The 14,499-nt window shown below is 40.3% G+C and overlaps 1 protein-coding gene across 15 annotated transcripts in view; it reads left to right on the forward strand.

Moving 5' to 3' along the window:
* The window catches only part of Cfap54 (cilia and flagella associated protein 54), a 338,714-nt gene that overhangs the window by 191,885 nt on the left and 132,330 nt on the right, over positions 1-14,499 (forward strand). For 13 of the 15 annotated variants that reach the window (XM_087192632.1, XM_087192624.1, XM_087192633.1 and 10 more), the window contains 3 exons: positions 5,316-5,438; positions 9,100-9,153; positions 13,320-13,527. In XM_087192632.1, coding sequence (XP_087048758.1) covers positions 5,316-5,438; positions 9,100-9,153; positions 13,320-13,527 — 385 coding nt within the window. The remainder of the gene's footprint in view (positions 1-5,315; positions 5,439-9,099; positions 9,154-13,319; positions 13,528-14,499) is intronic. The other 2 variants (XM_087192626.1, XM_087192630.1) reach the window with 2 other exon arrangements.

The raw sequence follows: 14,499 nt of genomic DNA on the forward strand, positions 1-14,499 counted from the left end.
GAGTGAGCAGCAGCTACTCCTGTGAAGGAGGCTCAACCAACACTAGGCAGCTGGAAGTCTCCGTTCCTGAGAGACTGGCTTCCTCGTAGAACAAATGAGCCCATGTTCCTGTTTCTGTGAAGTTATTCCTGAAGACCTTTGTGTGCATGGGGTGATCAAAAACTACAGTGAATGTTGAAGTTAAAAATATTGTTATAATAAAAGACATATCCCATTAATCCCCTCAAAATACTCCCCTTCCTTTTGAACACACTCGTTCCATCATTCTTGCCACTTTCTGAAGGAGTTCTGGAAGTCCTCTTTTGTGAGTGTCTTTACCAGGAGTGGTCCAAGATTTGGTGAATGCTGCTGCCAAGTGCCATCCAATGGAAAGGTTCTGGTCTCCTAAAAACATTATAGTGTGTCCTCATCCACCTTATTCATCAGATCTAGTATCGTGCATCTTCTGGTTCTTTCTCAAAGTTAAAATGACCATGAATGGTAAACAGTTTTGAATTGAATCAGGACATCAAGGCAGCCAAGACAGCACAAATAACACTCAAGTGAAAGAACTTCCAGAACTGTTTCAGAAAATGTCAAGAATGATAGGATAAATGTGTTTGAAACAAGGGGAAGTATTTTGAGGGGGACTAATGGCAATGTGTCTTTTATTGTAATCAATTTTAAAAATTTAAACATTCACCATGTTTTTAGATCATACCTCTATATCATGGTGTGTGACACATTTTCAGTGCACAGGCAATTGAATTAATAAGACCAGACAATTAATTGTGTAACCCAGTCATCGTCCAGGGTTTTGTGCCTTGAGAGTCCCATACTGTTGGCCTGACCCCTGTGTAGAGGGGAACCTCAGGCCTATCCTTCTCATTGGCTACTTTCCTGGTCACCTGTGTTGCAAGTCTCTGCTTCGGTTGATTTTGTTTTATGTGTGGATTGTCTCAGCATTCAGCAAGATCTCTCCCTCTCCTATATCTCCTCAAATCTAATGTGGAATTCAACTCTATCCCCTATTTTACTCCTACATAAATGCACACAGTATATTCACCCAGGGCCTTGGTTTCTACAGTGCCCTTTACTAAACAGTGAGAAAACAGGGAAGTTTAAATCAAGGTGAAACAAACCATTTAAAATAGAATATTAAGCATTCTTGAACTTAAAATATTTCTTGGGCATCATCTCATCGTCTTATAATCTATATATTGGTAAATGTTTCACAATGGGCTCTTTGTAAAAAAAGCCAATTTAGGATTTTGAAATTTTCATCCAGGGTGTAAATACTCCAGCTGTGGCTGACTTGATACTACTCACAGGTGTCACTGAAGATGCAGGGGACAGAGGAGCCTGATCAGCTCTTGCAGTGGGAAGCAAATGAGCTCCAGCACACCATGCCAGCACACCTCTTCCTCTCCTTTTGGACGCGCCGTCTATCTTTCCCTTTAAATTCCTCCTGTTTCTGAGGAGGGGAAACTAGTGTTCCCTCTGAACTACTTTCCCATTCCGAGCCCTTCAGGCCTGCCTCAGCAGTTCTTCGCATTCTATTTCTAAATAAAAAAATTTTTTAAGAGGACTTAATAAGTAATTCATTACTGACCACGAAAGTTTCTGGGTCACCCTGTCTGAGTTACTGACTCTTAAGAATTGTCTTACTTTTGAATGTCAGCACCAAAAGCTGTGTAACATTTTTTCTTTCCCATTCTCTCACAGTGCTCTTTGAAATCACACAATTCTTGAAGCCCAGGCCTGTGTCTCACTCATCTTTTAATGCTCTATAGTGTCTTGAGTACTAAACTTACATTCTTGATACTCAGTGATTAATGGTTGTATTGAACTTAAAATTTGCAGGGATTTATTAGGTGCCTACTGTCCACATTCTCTTCAGTGTTTAGTGGAACTCACCTATATAATATTTGGTCAATATTTACTGATTTAACTCTAAAAGAACATTTACTACAGACCTTCTGTTTCAAAGCATCACGTTAGCACCTCAAGTTTAAGACATACAGACCACAGGACTTGCTTAGAAGGAAGTGAAAACTGGGAGGAGAAGCAGGGCAGTAGGCAAGTCAGTGAGTAGGTGTGAGCTTGGCACTTGCTCATTTGCAGGTGAGGGTGATGAGCACTGTCTCCGGGAGCGTGGAAGAGGGATGGAGAGAGGTCTTGGGTCTTTAGGTTTCACTAAGTAGCTAAGAATACAGGCTGGAAAAGAGTATAAGTTACCAAGTTGGAGAGAGGAGGAAGGGAGCATTGTTGGCAAACAACAGTGTAAAAGACACAGATGTGAGAAAGCGTTGGCATAGGGGGCTGGTGGTCCAGTTATACTGGATGGAGAGGTTCTGGGCAGGGAGAGTGAAGGTACCACAAGGAATACCAAAGGCCCACAATTCCAGGCGCCCAGCTCGAATTCTAGGGACCCAATTTGATTTCCAGACTGTGAAGAGACATAACATGGAGGCTGTGCAGTGAGGGGGGTGAGGAGATTGTGGAGTCAGAATTGGGCAATAGGTGTCTTCTGGTCTGTCATTAAGAGAGGTGGAGAAGTTGCTGTGACATTAGTTACATACAGCAAGGAGATCCAGCGGGGTAAGGAGAGACTAAGCTTGGAGCAAAACTTTTCGTTAGATGACTGTTTATATTGGCTTGTATCTCAGTCTGTTTTAGGTTATTTCACCAGATACCCACGATTGGGTAATTTATGAAGAAAATAAATTTATTTCTCATAGCTCCTGAGGCTGGGAGTCCGAGACTGAGGGGCTGCATCTGGTGAGGGCCTTCATGATGCACTGGCACATGGCAGAGGGCATCGCATGGTGAGAGATCAGCAGGTTCGAATTCAGGTCTCTCTTCCTCACCTTCTGAAGCCGCTAATCTCAGTCCCATCCTCATGACAACATCTAAGTTAATTAATTCCCAAAGGCCCCACCTCCAAAACCCATCGACCTATGAACTTAGGGGTTTTTAACCCATGAGCTTTTGGGGGACATATTCAGGCCATAGCAACGTGTTAGTCTTTAACAGCTGTTTGTGTCGGGGCATGCCTTAAAAGCCAGTGAGAAACTGTGGCCTCTAATCTGAAGCCTTGGGTTGGAGGGGGATTAATTATAGAAGTTTGATCAGGAGAATGACATGATCAGATGTGTTATCTGGTGACAGTTCTGGGAGCAGAGTGAGGTAGAAGTGAGATCTCACTGGTGTAGTAGTATTGAAAAACCAGATCGGTGTTTTGACAGTTGGAGTCTAAAGGGCAGTTGATAGATCATAAAGAGGAAGAAATGACAGCCCCCATGAGCAGAGTTTGCCTGACCTTTCTGAAGTAAACTGGGGTCAGTGAGTGAGAAAAGAGAAAAATCAGAGGCAGGAAATCACAAACAGTGATGGTTTCTGACAAATTAAACAGCAGTAGATCATGCTGTTAAGTTTCTGTGGTGCACTGGTGTCTTTCATGGAAGGCCGTTAAATCCTCTTTAGGATCGGCTGGTCTGACTTGACTTTAGAACTGCCAACCTTTTCAAAGAGTTATAATTCTCAACATATCTAACATTCCTCGGAAGGGTACTGATGGTCCTGTATTTGTGTGAATGAAGGGTTGATGTATAGCTAGCTTTTTTGCCATCTGTCTTGTTTGTGTTCACAGTGTTGGTCACTTCTGAAAATATTATGTCCATTCTTGCCACCATTGTTTTTCCACCTGTTCAGCTGGCTTGATACACTGAAATCAGACATAGCCTTGACACTTATTTGTCGTCTGTGTGCAGCAGTCATAGAGTCAAGACCAGAGAAGGCTAACTATACAGAGATCTGGGGAAGTGTCCTCTTGTAGGGACTGTGAGAAAAGTGGTCATCTAGGAACCTGCGAGGGTTCCTGTGTCTCCTAAATGCTTTGATTCTATATGGCCATGGAGAGGTTAGAGACAAAGGTGTCTTAGGCAAGAAGCTCAGTGTGCAACTCAGTAGACAAGCAGCTTTCTCTTTCCCATTAAAAATATTCTTCTGACCACTTATGTTTTATTCCCATGTTATTTTCGTAACCAGTTTCCTCCAACTCATCTTCTTTTTGTTTTATTTTTGTGCACACTTGAGATTCCTAATGAAGGAAAGGAAAACAGAGAGTAAGATGGATTGAAATCCTGAGGATATATTGATTTTTCTTTTGAAATGTTGTATCTATATCTATACATCTACATCTATTCTATCATCTATATCATCTGTATCTATTTCATCCAATTTTGTGTTTGATTCCTTGTGTCAATATTTATGTCTCCCTTCTTTGTTCTCTTTGATAAAATCACTGGATGTTTTCAAAACATAAGTCATGTTAGGATTCTGTTGAAAAGCCTCCAGTAACTTCATATCATGTAGAAAATAAAAAGCCAACTCCCTAGTGCAGCCTACAGGCTCTACATGACCTTCCCTGACTCCCATTTGTACCCATCTAACTCTCCTCTTCTGAAAGCCTGAGTTCCAACCACATGGGCTGTTTCTGGAACATTCCAGGACACCACAGCTGTTCTGCCACATGACCTCTGTACATGGGGCCTCCCTTAGCAGTTATTCACGTGTCTCCCTGACATCATCCTAACTATTCTCTTGAAGGGCTTCTCCTCACAGAAGTCCTTCCAGGCACCAGTCTTTAAAGTAGCTTTTTGCCAATACACTCAATGCCACTGCTGTCTCATGCTATGTATACCTTCATAGTTCACTTGCATTTAGCTAAATATACACAGTAACGGAATGTAACCTTCAAGAGGGCTTAGTGTTGAAGAGGTGCTCAGCAAACATGTTAGATGAATGAATGAATGATGAATGAATGATGGGACCTTGTACTTGCGAGACAGGTGGTGGCACCACTGAGCTAAATCCCTGGCCCTGCAGTATATGCCTTTAAACTTGACGGCATCTATTCATTATGGATTGGAAAATTAGTAGCTTTTTATGCCTACACATTGTGAAGTTAAAATACTGATTTCTTTGGCTATCAAGAACATCAGGAATGTCATTTTTTGTTTGTTTGTTTTTAAGCCATAGTTTGCCATGGGAATAAAGATATAAATTCAGTAATTTAAAAAAATGTTTCAATGACTATTATCTCTTTATGTGTTTTCTTCTGGTGAAGTAAGCACTATCTAATAAATGCCTGTTAGCTCTTAGTCCATAGCACATGTAAACTAGCATATACTCATTAATTAGTAAGCATTAATTCATAGCACATTATAATAACTCCACAGAAATTTTGTATCTCAGAGGTTTATGATTTTTCTCTAATTATTTTTATAAGTGAAACAAACTATTTAACTTAAAATCTCTTCTTTCCTTTCTAGATAGAAGTTCTTATCGATTTAGGTTTCTTTTCCGAAGCCTTTTTTGAGCTAACTCAGATTTTTTATGGAAGAAATATGCCTTGCTCAATACCTTCCTGCTGTAAAGTTCCTCCAAAAACTCAGGTAACTGACCAATTTGATTCAAAACTATTTCTTTCCCTTTGAGGACTACCTTTCCTAAAATACAGAGCTCATTCCCACAAAAGTACACTTAGACTTCGTCGCTGGTGTGCCACACCTTTTTGGTAAGCCTGGTCCCAGGTAAGATCAGGCTTTTATGGAAAAGATCAGGCTTTTCACTGGTGTGCAGTGGAAAGGGGCCTGAGGGAGGAAGCATGGGTCTAAAGCTTGCAGTGGAATTCTGGCTCGGGAGTGCTGCAGGTCACTTTATATTATAGTTATGATGGACGGTCTCATCAGACTATTTATCAGCCACCACTTCTTAGCCTTTTGGGTCTAATGTTATAACTTCCGGTTAATGTTCTTTGTCAAAACCATCTCTCCTTATATCTTATTTGGATTTTTAAATTTATATACTTTACACCAACAGTGTATAAAGTAGCGGTTAACAGTGTACTGTTCAGAACATTCTTTGCCTAGTCTATTTTGAATTTAGGAGATAGAAACGTTTGCATTTTGTTATTAAAATTCTACTTTATTTATGGTACTTATTGAGAGCTTACAGAATACAGGAATGAGGAAAAAGCAATAAAAAGACAAGCAGAGCTATTGCATTCCTGGAGCTAATAGTCCAGCGAGAGGGATAAGCAATGAACACGTTCAGGACACGAGTGTGTTTCAGGTGGGGATGTGCTGGGAGGGACACCCCAGCAAGTCAAGGGGAACAAGCGTGACCAGGGCAGTGGGTTACTGTTTCATTCAGGATGGTGAATAAAATAAGCCAGTTTTGAAAAAAGGGAGCCCAAGATCTGGGAGAACAACCTTCCAAGCAGGAGGAACTGTGAGGAAAGAAGCTCTGAGGGCGGTGCTTGCAAGGCGTGATTGAGAAAACCAGGTGGGCCAAGGAAGGCTGCAGGAAAGAGGGGAGAAGCAGAGGAGGGGCTAGGACCCAGGAGCCGGGTTATGAAAGACCTTGTATGGCTTGAGGAGGGTTGCAGTCTTCTCTGAACCAGAAGGGAAATCTTGCAGAGTTTTGGGCAGAGGCAGGACCTGATAGGAACTAAATATAAAACAACCACTTTGTTTGCTGTTTGGGAATTAAACTTGGGTGGCAGTGGTCAAAACAGAGAGGCTAATTCACAGACTGTTCAGACATGACAGACAACCTGGTTGAAACAGCGTTTGGGGTAATCGTGTGTGGGGAGGGGGTGGAGGGAGTGGTGGCCCAGATCTGGGTATATTGTGAAGAGACCTGATATCCCATCCTGATGATGGTTTGGATGTGGCATGTAAGAGAGGTCAAGGTTGACTGCAGAGTGTTCAACCTGGGAAAGAGGTTTCAAATCCTGGAATGCTGCTCCCTACAGGATGTGAGACAAGATACATAGTAGACAGCCAGGTGGGCAAGTAGCATAGATGGGTGCAGAGGGTATCTAGTCTGGAATTCAGACCACGTGGAGGTGGCCAGGTTAAATTTGGGAGCTTTAGCATAGACTTAAACATAGGACTGGATGGAATCAGCTGGGAACCAAAGCAGACAGGGAAAAGAAGTCAGCGAACTAATCCTTAAGGCCACCCACATTTAGAGTCCAGGAAGATGAGGAGGGGAGAGAAACCAGTTGGGTAGAATGGAAAACAAGGGAATTTTTTGATGACCACTGCTTTTACCAAAACATACAACAAAAACATGTGAGACTGATTTTTTTACATGTGAATTCCCAAGTTCATTTTTACATACCAGCTTTCATATGATCAACGTGTGGGTGAATTATCTCCCAGTGGATTCTGACTTCGAACTTTGTATTCTTAAAGTTAATTTGCAGCTTTCCAGCTTCAATTGGGAATTTAAAAAGTGTAATTAAAAGAGGAAATGCTTTCAAGGTTTATAATTAAAATAGGTGCCAATGTTATTAGGCTGCAGGCCAGTTATTTAAAGAAGGGATTAATGAATTTAAGTTTCACCTGTAAAGGACATAACTGGAAAAGTCTTACAGATTACTATTGGACATTTATTATATCCTTTTAAAAATTCTATATTTTAACATCTTGTAATTCTGCTCTTAGCACCAAAGCTAAAGTCCTGGTGTCAAGTCCTGTCAGTTTATACACCCAAAAGTTCTACCCTGCCCCAGATTCAGTTACTAAATTTTCAATGTATTAAACCAATAAATAATATCTTCAAGAAAGAAAATTTTTTTTAAAACTCACCAATTTTTTATTTCAATAAGAAGTTCTACTTGATGTGTCATTTTGGAGATCCATCCAAAGCAGATCGTGAGACAAGGATTTGGGAATAAGTGAAAGTATGATGAGTCAGTTGGAATGTTACACAAGGAAGGGAGAAAAACGAATCTGGAGAGCATTAATGAGGTCACTGCCGTGGGCATCCAGGTCCCTCAGAGAGGGGGTAGAACATTCCCCTCGTTCCTCACTGGTAAGCTTGGTTCTCCACACTGTGGTCTCTTCTGAATAGCCTCATGACCATAGGCTGGCCTCAGGCAAAGAGGTCCAGGTGATTGAGGAAGGAGACTAGCCATGTGAGATCAACCTGTCCTTGCACCAAGCTATTGGACACTATTCTAGTGTCCAAGGAGAAATGGGAATAACATCAGTGTTATTTTCTACAAATGAACATCTTTTAAAAAGGACTTTTTATAACAAGAGGGATATTTTCTACTCCAAAATACAGCAATCTCCTCCAGCAAATAAATATTTCCCGACTCACTGTTATATTTAGAACCAAACACATTAACAGGTAGCTTACATGGAAAAGGAGAGAACCACAAAAATAGTAAATCTGAATAGTAATATGATTTTACGTCAAACTGGCTGAGATCTTTAAAGGTGATAGTAATCAATGCTGCTAAGAGTGCCCTCATCCTGACATTTCATACAGTGTGGGTGGGAGTGGAAATTGAGTCATCCTCTTCTCTTTCAGTTTTCTCAATACCGTATATTCTTATCTTTTGGCCCAGAAATCCTGCATCCAGGAATCTAGCTGAAGGGAATAATCAGAAATATAAACAAAACAGTCATTAATGGTGTTTAAACCGAGGCTAATAGTTGGGGTGATGGTGGGATGTCTAGCAATGAGAAAGGGATAGTTATTATGCTACATTCACATGATAGAATATAGCTGCCCACTGGACCAAGATTTGCAAATAATTCGATAGCATAGGAAGAAAATTTGGTCATGTTTAGTGAAAATGCAATGTAAATTTATTTCTACATTTTAAAAATACAAAAAAGGAATTGGTAGACCAAAGTAAAACATAGGTAATAGGAAGTAGGGAGGTAGATCTTTCTCAATTGCAAAGGGGATCAAGAGGTGGGGGAAGGAGAGAGAGGAGAGGGAAAGGGGATTAAAAAAAGGCATTAAGACGTGTTACGCACATGTGCCAACTCCACACAGGGAATGTAACATTATGTACTGCAAACATGGAATACTAATAAAAAAAGGCATCGAGATATTGTCATTGACCACATAAAGGAAGCTGGCTTAGGCATGATTTTAAGTTTTTTCTTTATACTAATCTTTTCTCACTAGAATATATATTATTCTTACAATAAAATGGTATTTAAAACAATTTTAGAACACATTAATTGCTTCATTTAAAAGAATACTTCCTCCTGTTCCTACTGCTAATATTTTGTATTTTGACAGACATTTCAGTTATTTGACTCAGGAAAACCTCTCACCAGTAGAGAAAATATGCAGGTAAGTGTAACATCTTTTAGAAAAGCTGGACATTTACTGTGGATAATTTTTGAGTCATTTCAATCTATTTGGGAGGTATACTCTTCGGTTTTGGAAGCCTGGTGATATTTTTCTCTTTCTAACATGGTTTTGTTTTAGTCCAAAATTTTGAGGCCAGAGGTACCATTGAATCAAATCGATCTAGTTCTCAGGTTGGGCAAATAACAGTTACTACTCATGTTTTTCAATTCAGATGCATGTTCGTCCAGCCACATCAATGATCTCATCTTTAATATATTTATCTTTATTACCTAGAAGGTCATAGCTGGCTCTTGATTGTAAGAAAAGGATTTGGTAGATTTTGCAGTAGCCCACATGTTCAATACTGCTTTTATTCATATCCCTTTTGATCCCAGTTCCCAGATTACCTACCAATGGTTAGGGCTGTTTTCACTTGGACTTTTCATAAACAGCTCCTCTGACTTCCCCAATATTTTTCATAAAAAGGGCCTGAGATTGCCCCTTTCAATATGTTTAGATCCTACCAATAATTAACTGGTTGGAATTTAAGCACATGAGGTCCTGGTAGCATTTAAATATCTTAAAATAATTATGTAAAAGGTTCTAGGGTTATTGGCAGTCTGTCCCCTAGAAAGTGTTGCCAGTATAGTTGTAGCACAACCACTATCCCTCGGAGTTATGGATGGTGAAGGAGTCCACTTACTGTATCTGTTTTTAAAGTAATAGGAAGCAGCATTCTGTTTTAAGCAAGGTATTCCTTGTGTAACTTGAGAGACATTTCTTCAAAATTTCATTATTTTTGTTTTCCATAATTTTGATAACAAAATATCTACCTTTTATTAAATGTACTCATTACTTTTCATTTACATTTCATTACTTGCATTTCATTTCATAAAGTTCACTTCTAATTATGCTTCATATCACTCAATGTTTTTTGCCTATAAAAGTATTTTAATTTATAAGCAAGTTGTCTGAAATGAAAGAACTGGTATTAGGAAGATTTAAATACATATTCATATTTTATTTTAATCTTCTAAGACCTTGGGGAGTTGAGGAATATTTATTTCTTTCTAGTCATAAATGCCAGTCTATCCTAAAAACACTTCCTTAAGGAGCAGGTTTTTGGTATAAAAAGAATGTCTGTCTGATCATTTCTTTTTATACAAAAAGAGACTGACAGTATAATGGAAACCCGATTTCTATTAGCTAATTAATTAAAACAGTAGTGTTGGCCCGCTTAAGACTCTTCAGATTACACTTTGTATTTGGTGCATAGAGGAAAAGAAAGGAGTGTTAAATAGCATTACTAATTAATCTTCCTTTGATCCTCAAGTGTTTGTGTGTAATTGTCAAGGCACATTAAATCACTGTTTGCTGCAGAAGGGGGAGAGATGTCTCCCTGCCCTCAACTAATCGAAGTTTCTCCCCTAGATGGGAGAGTTAACCATTTTCCTCCGGTAACAGCTTGGTGGCAGGATGGGCCCAGTGGCTACTGCGTGCCTGGCTCTTCTGCACATACTGATTTCAACCCCTTAGAAGAGGATAAGAGAATAGACAATAGCAACACATCTCCCCACCGCCACCATTGTTTTAAATTCTCCCAAACAATGGATTTTTTTTGTTTATGAAAGACAGTTTCCTTCTTATTTAAAATAGGTAGCCCCGGAAACTCCTTTCAATGTTAGTTAAAAATATTAAAAGCTTCTTTTATACAAGGCATTGTTCTGATGATGGGAACCAAAGTCATCAGTGAATCAACACTACAGACAAATTCAAGACATCATGGAGCTTGTATTTTAATGGGCAGTGCTAGTAATAAACATGATATGTAAGTAAACATTTAAAAAGAGTAATGATGCAGTACATTAGAAAGAGAACCATATAGGTGAAAATAAACTCAGCAGTGTATAAAGGGGATTTAGAGCATTAGCCTAGGGTGGAGATTGCAATCTTAAGTGGAGCAGGTTAGTTTATACCTGAAGTCAGATGGAAGTCATGTACAATCTGCAGAAAGAATCATCTAGAAAGGGTGAATAGCAAGTGAAGGGGCCCTGAAGGAGCATTAGCTGGTTTGGTGAGGGACATCTTGGCCAGTGTGCCTAGAACTGTGTGAATGATGGAGTAACACTGGGAAATAAAGTCAGAGATCAAACTGAGAAGGGCCTTGTAGCACCATTGAAACTTCGGCTTTTATCTGAGGAAAATGGGAAACCACTGAAGAGCTGTAGCTGGGAGGGAGAGAGAGGAGGAAGGGTTAGATTTAGAGAGAGAGAGAGAGAAGGCCTGCTGTACTTATGTTTTAAAAAGATTGCTTTAATCTGTTGAGTCCACTATGTGTCAGGCACTGCTCTGGTGCTGTTGATCAAACACATCAGTCAGTCAACAATAGGGACAAATTCCCAGTCCTCATGGAGCTTCTGTGTGTGGGCATTGATAGGGGACCACAGGATTAGAGTTTTAGACATTGGACATGTTGAGTTTGAGCTGTCTGTTAGACATCCAGGTGAAGGAACTGAGTTAGAAGTTGATTCTATGAGTCCATTGAGTCAGAAAAGAGCTTGGAGTGAGGAAGAAAACTTGTGATTCCATTGGTCTGTAAAGGAAATGAAAACCTGCATGAGAGCCTGCTTAAAATCGTCCAAGGTGAGGGGATGAGGAGAAAAGGAGGACTGAGTCCTGCCTGCCACATTCTGTACAAGGGAAGAGGAGGGACCAGCAAAGACCACTGAAAAGAAGTAGTCGAGAAGATCCACTGTATGAAATGTTGCTGATGACTCAAGTATCGCAAATCACTGAGTCTAAACATGATTTTTTTTCACATTTAACATCTCTGAAATCAGAAAGCGTTTTATAGTTGATGATATGTGACAGTTTAATTTGCATATAAAACAGTGGTTTGATTAGAAGTAGCATATCATATGAAGGCTGAGAAGTGAACATTGGATTTGGCCAAGAGTAGACCACTGGTGACCTTGAGCAAGGGGTGTGCATTTAAGGGTGGAGTGAGTTTACTGGCAAACAAGGGGCTGGGGTATAGTTCAGTGGTAGAGTTTGCCTAGCCTGTGCGAAGCCTTGGGTTCAATCCCCAGGACTGGGGGATGGGGGTAGTAAATGAAAGGATAGAAATAGATTATTGACAGTTCTTTGGAGTGTTACTGTAAAGGGGAACAGCAGTTTGGGGTAATAGCTGAAGAAGGAAGTTGGCATATAGAGAGATTTTGTTTTTTAAAACATGACAACAGCATGGCTCCGTGGACAGAGTATCTCTGTAGGAAGGAAACCATGTGTGATAGGGAGAGAATGGTTGAGATCAGTGGGATTGATGGCCTACGAGAGGTGCCAGCCTTAGGCAGCAGGAAGGAAAGGCAGGACTGTAGGGGTGGATGCTTAGGTGGGTGAAATAGATGAGGCACTTGGGTCCAGGGATGCCAAATTTTTTCATTGAGTAGAGGAAACAAAAGCTGTAGCTGGGAGGGAGAGAGAGGAAGAAGGGTTACATTTGGGGGGGGGCTTTGAAATCATTGTCTAGGAGGGGAGAGTTAATAGACTGGCAAAACGTAGGAATGAATACTAGGCAGTGCTGAGATTTTAGTTGAGTACTTAAAGGAGGACTACTTGCATAGTTGTGTGAAGTTTCTCCAGCCCCCTTTATTATAAACCATGAGGAGACTTAGAGCTCGAGTTCACAGTTGCAGCTGTGAGCCAAGTGCCAAGGTGGTGGATATTTGAGGCAGAGGCACCTGGGAGTTGAGAGGGAGCACAGAGAGAGGTACGATTGATCATGGAGGTTGAGCTGTGTAGGGAGAGGACATGTCCTGCGCCCCTAATTTACTCAGACTCAAACAGAGCTGCCTATGCATATGGCTGATGAGCCTTTAGTCTCTCTGTTTTGACAGGGTGTCCTTTCCCTCACTCAGCACCAGATTCCTTCTCACTAAGTGGCAGGGCTGGGCACAGGTCAGAGATTGGTGGGGCAGTGTTGCTGAAGAGCTGAATGGTTGTGACATTCAGTGTCTCTCTCAATAGACCGGCCATTGATGGGACCTCATGTCTATCCCTGTATTCCTTCATCCAGCATCAAATGGAGAGTAAAGAAAAAAATGAAGCTAATACTATCCGAAAAAGTATTCTACTAATTTGCCCTTTTCACCCTTTTCTATTTTTAGGCACTTGAAGAATTAATAACGAAAAGCTTGCCTCTAACTCTGGTCACTATTGGCCAGCAACATCTCTTAAATAAATTTTGTTTTGTTAAGGCATACTTCCTCATTAGTGTGGCTGCAACAATAAATTGTGTCCCAGATAATTCATTGAAAACACTCTACTCAGGACTTACTACTGAGAGGAGCAAACTAAATCTCACAAACTTGATAAGTAAGTATTTGTTTTATTGTTTGCTATTTTCATTTCTCTAACTTTTCCCCACTCTACCTCCACTAATCCATGTGAATGGTCTAGTACATAGCCTCATATTTTCCTCTAAGCTCATACAATGAAACACCTATGTACTTATCTCTTAGTATATACATCTCCATCCGTGTATACCATAATCATACACACATACATATTTAAATGCATGCACATAATAGAATTTGTCACAAATTTACAGAATAGTATGCTCTGTTTGCTAGCATTGATGATTTTGCCTTTATACTCATAAGTTATTGATCTGTGATTTTCTTTTCTTGTAATATTTTTGTCAAGTTTTGATATCAGACTCATATAGTCTTCTGCTTTAAAAGATAGGTCTTATTAACTGTTCAGGTGTGGTCAGGCCAACAGATTGGATGACTGCCATTGGAAAGATTTTTACAGTTTCCAGGAGGAGGGGCATGCCACTCCACAGTGGAAGGGGCACAGGGAGAAGCTGTAGTGTCCCTCAGGAGGCACGAGTGGGAGGAAACTCTGGGCAAGGCCCTTTATTGTGGATTCCATAGAAGAGACAGGTGAGGCAGGGGAAGCAGGCTTAGAGTTGGCTGGTTTGAGGAATTTCAGGGGTTTTCTGGGAGTTTAGTGGCTGTCTCTAGTTATATGGCACCCACTTTGGGTTGAGTAGCGCAGAGGAAGAGTGGCTTGGAGTACAAAGGCCAATAAAGGAGGTGCTGGGAATGTGGTATAAGGAAAGTGTGTTCACATTGGCTTGTGTGTCTCTTTTTATGTCAGTGCCCTATTATTTCTACTATAGCTTTATAATGAAATTAGAGAGTGTGATGGTTCTAGTGTTGTTCTTTTGCTCAAGATTGCTTTGGCTATTTGGGGTCTTTTGTGGTTCTATACAAATTTTAGATTTTTTTCTATTTCTGTGGCTATTGTCATTGGGATATTGATGGGGGCTACAATAAATTT

The sequence above is a fragment of the Heterocephalus glaber genome, unplaced genomic scaffold (genome assembly GCF_053883595.1).
Source record: "Heterocephalus glaber isolate CG9 unplaced genomic scaffold, H.glaber_assembly_v1.0 deba00001572, whole genome shotgun sequence".
In the NCBI taxonomy this organism is placed as follows: Eukaryota; Metazoa; Chordata; class Mammalia; order Rodentia; family Bathyergidae; genus Heterocephalus; species Heterocephalus glaber.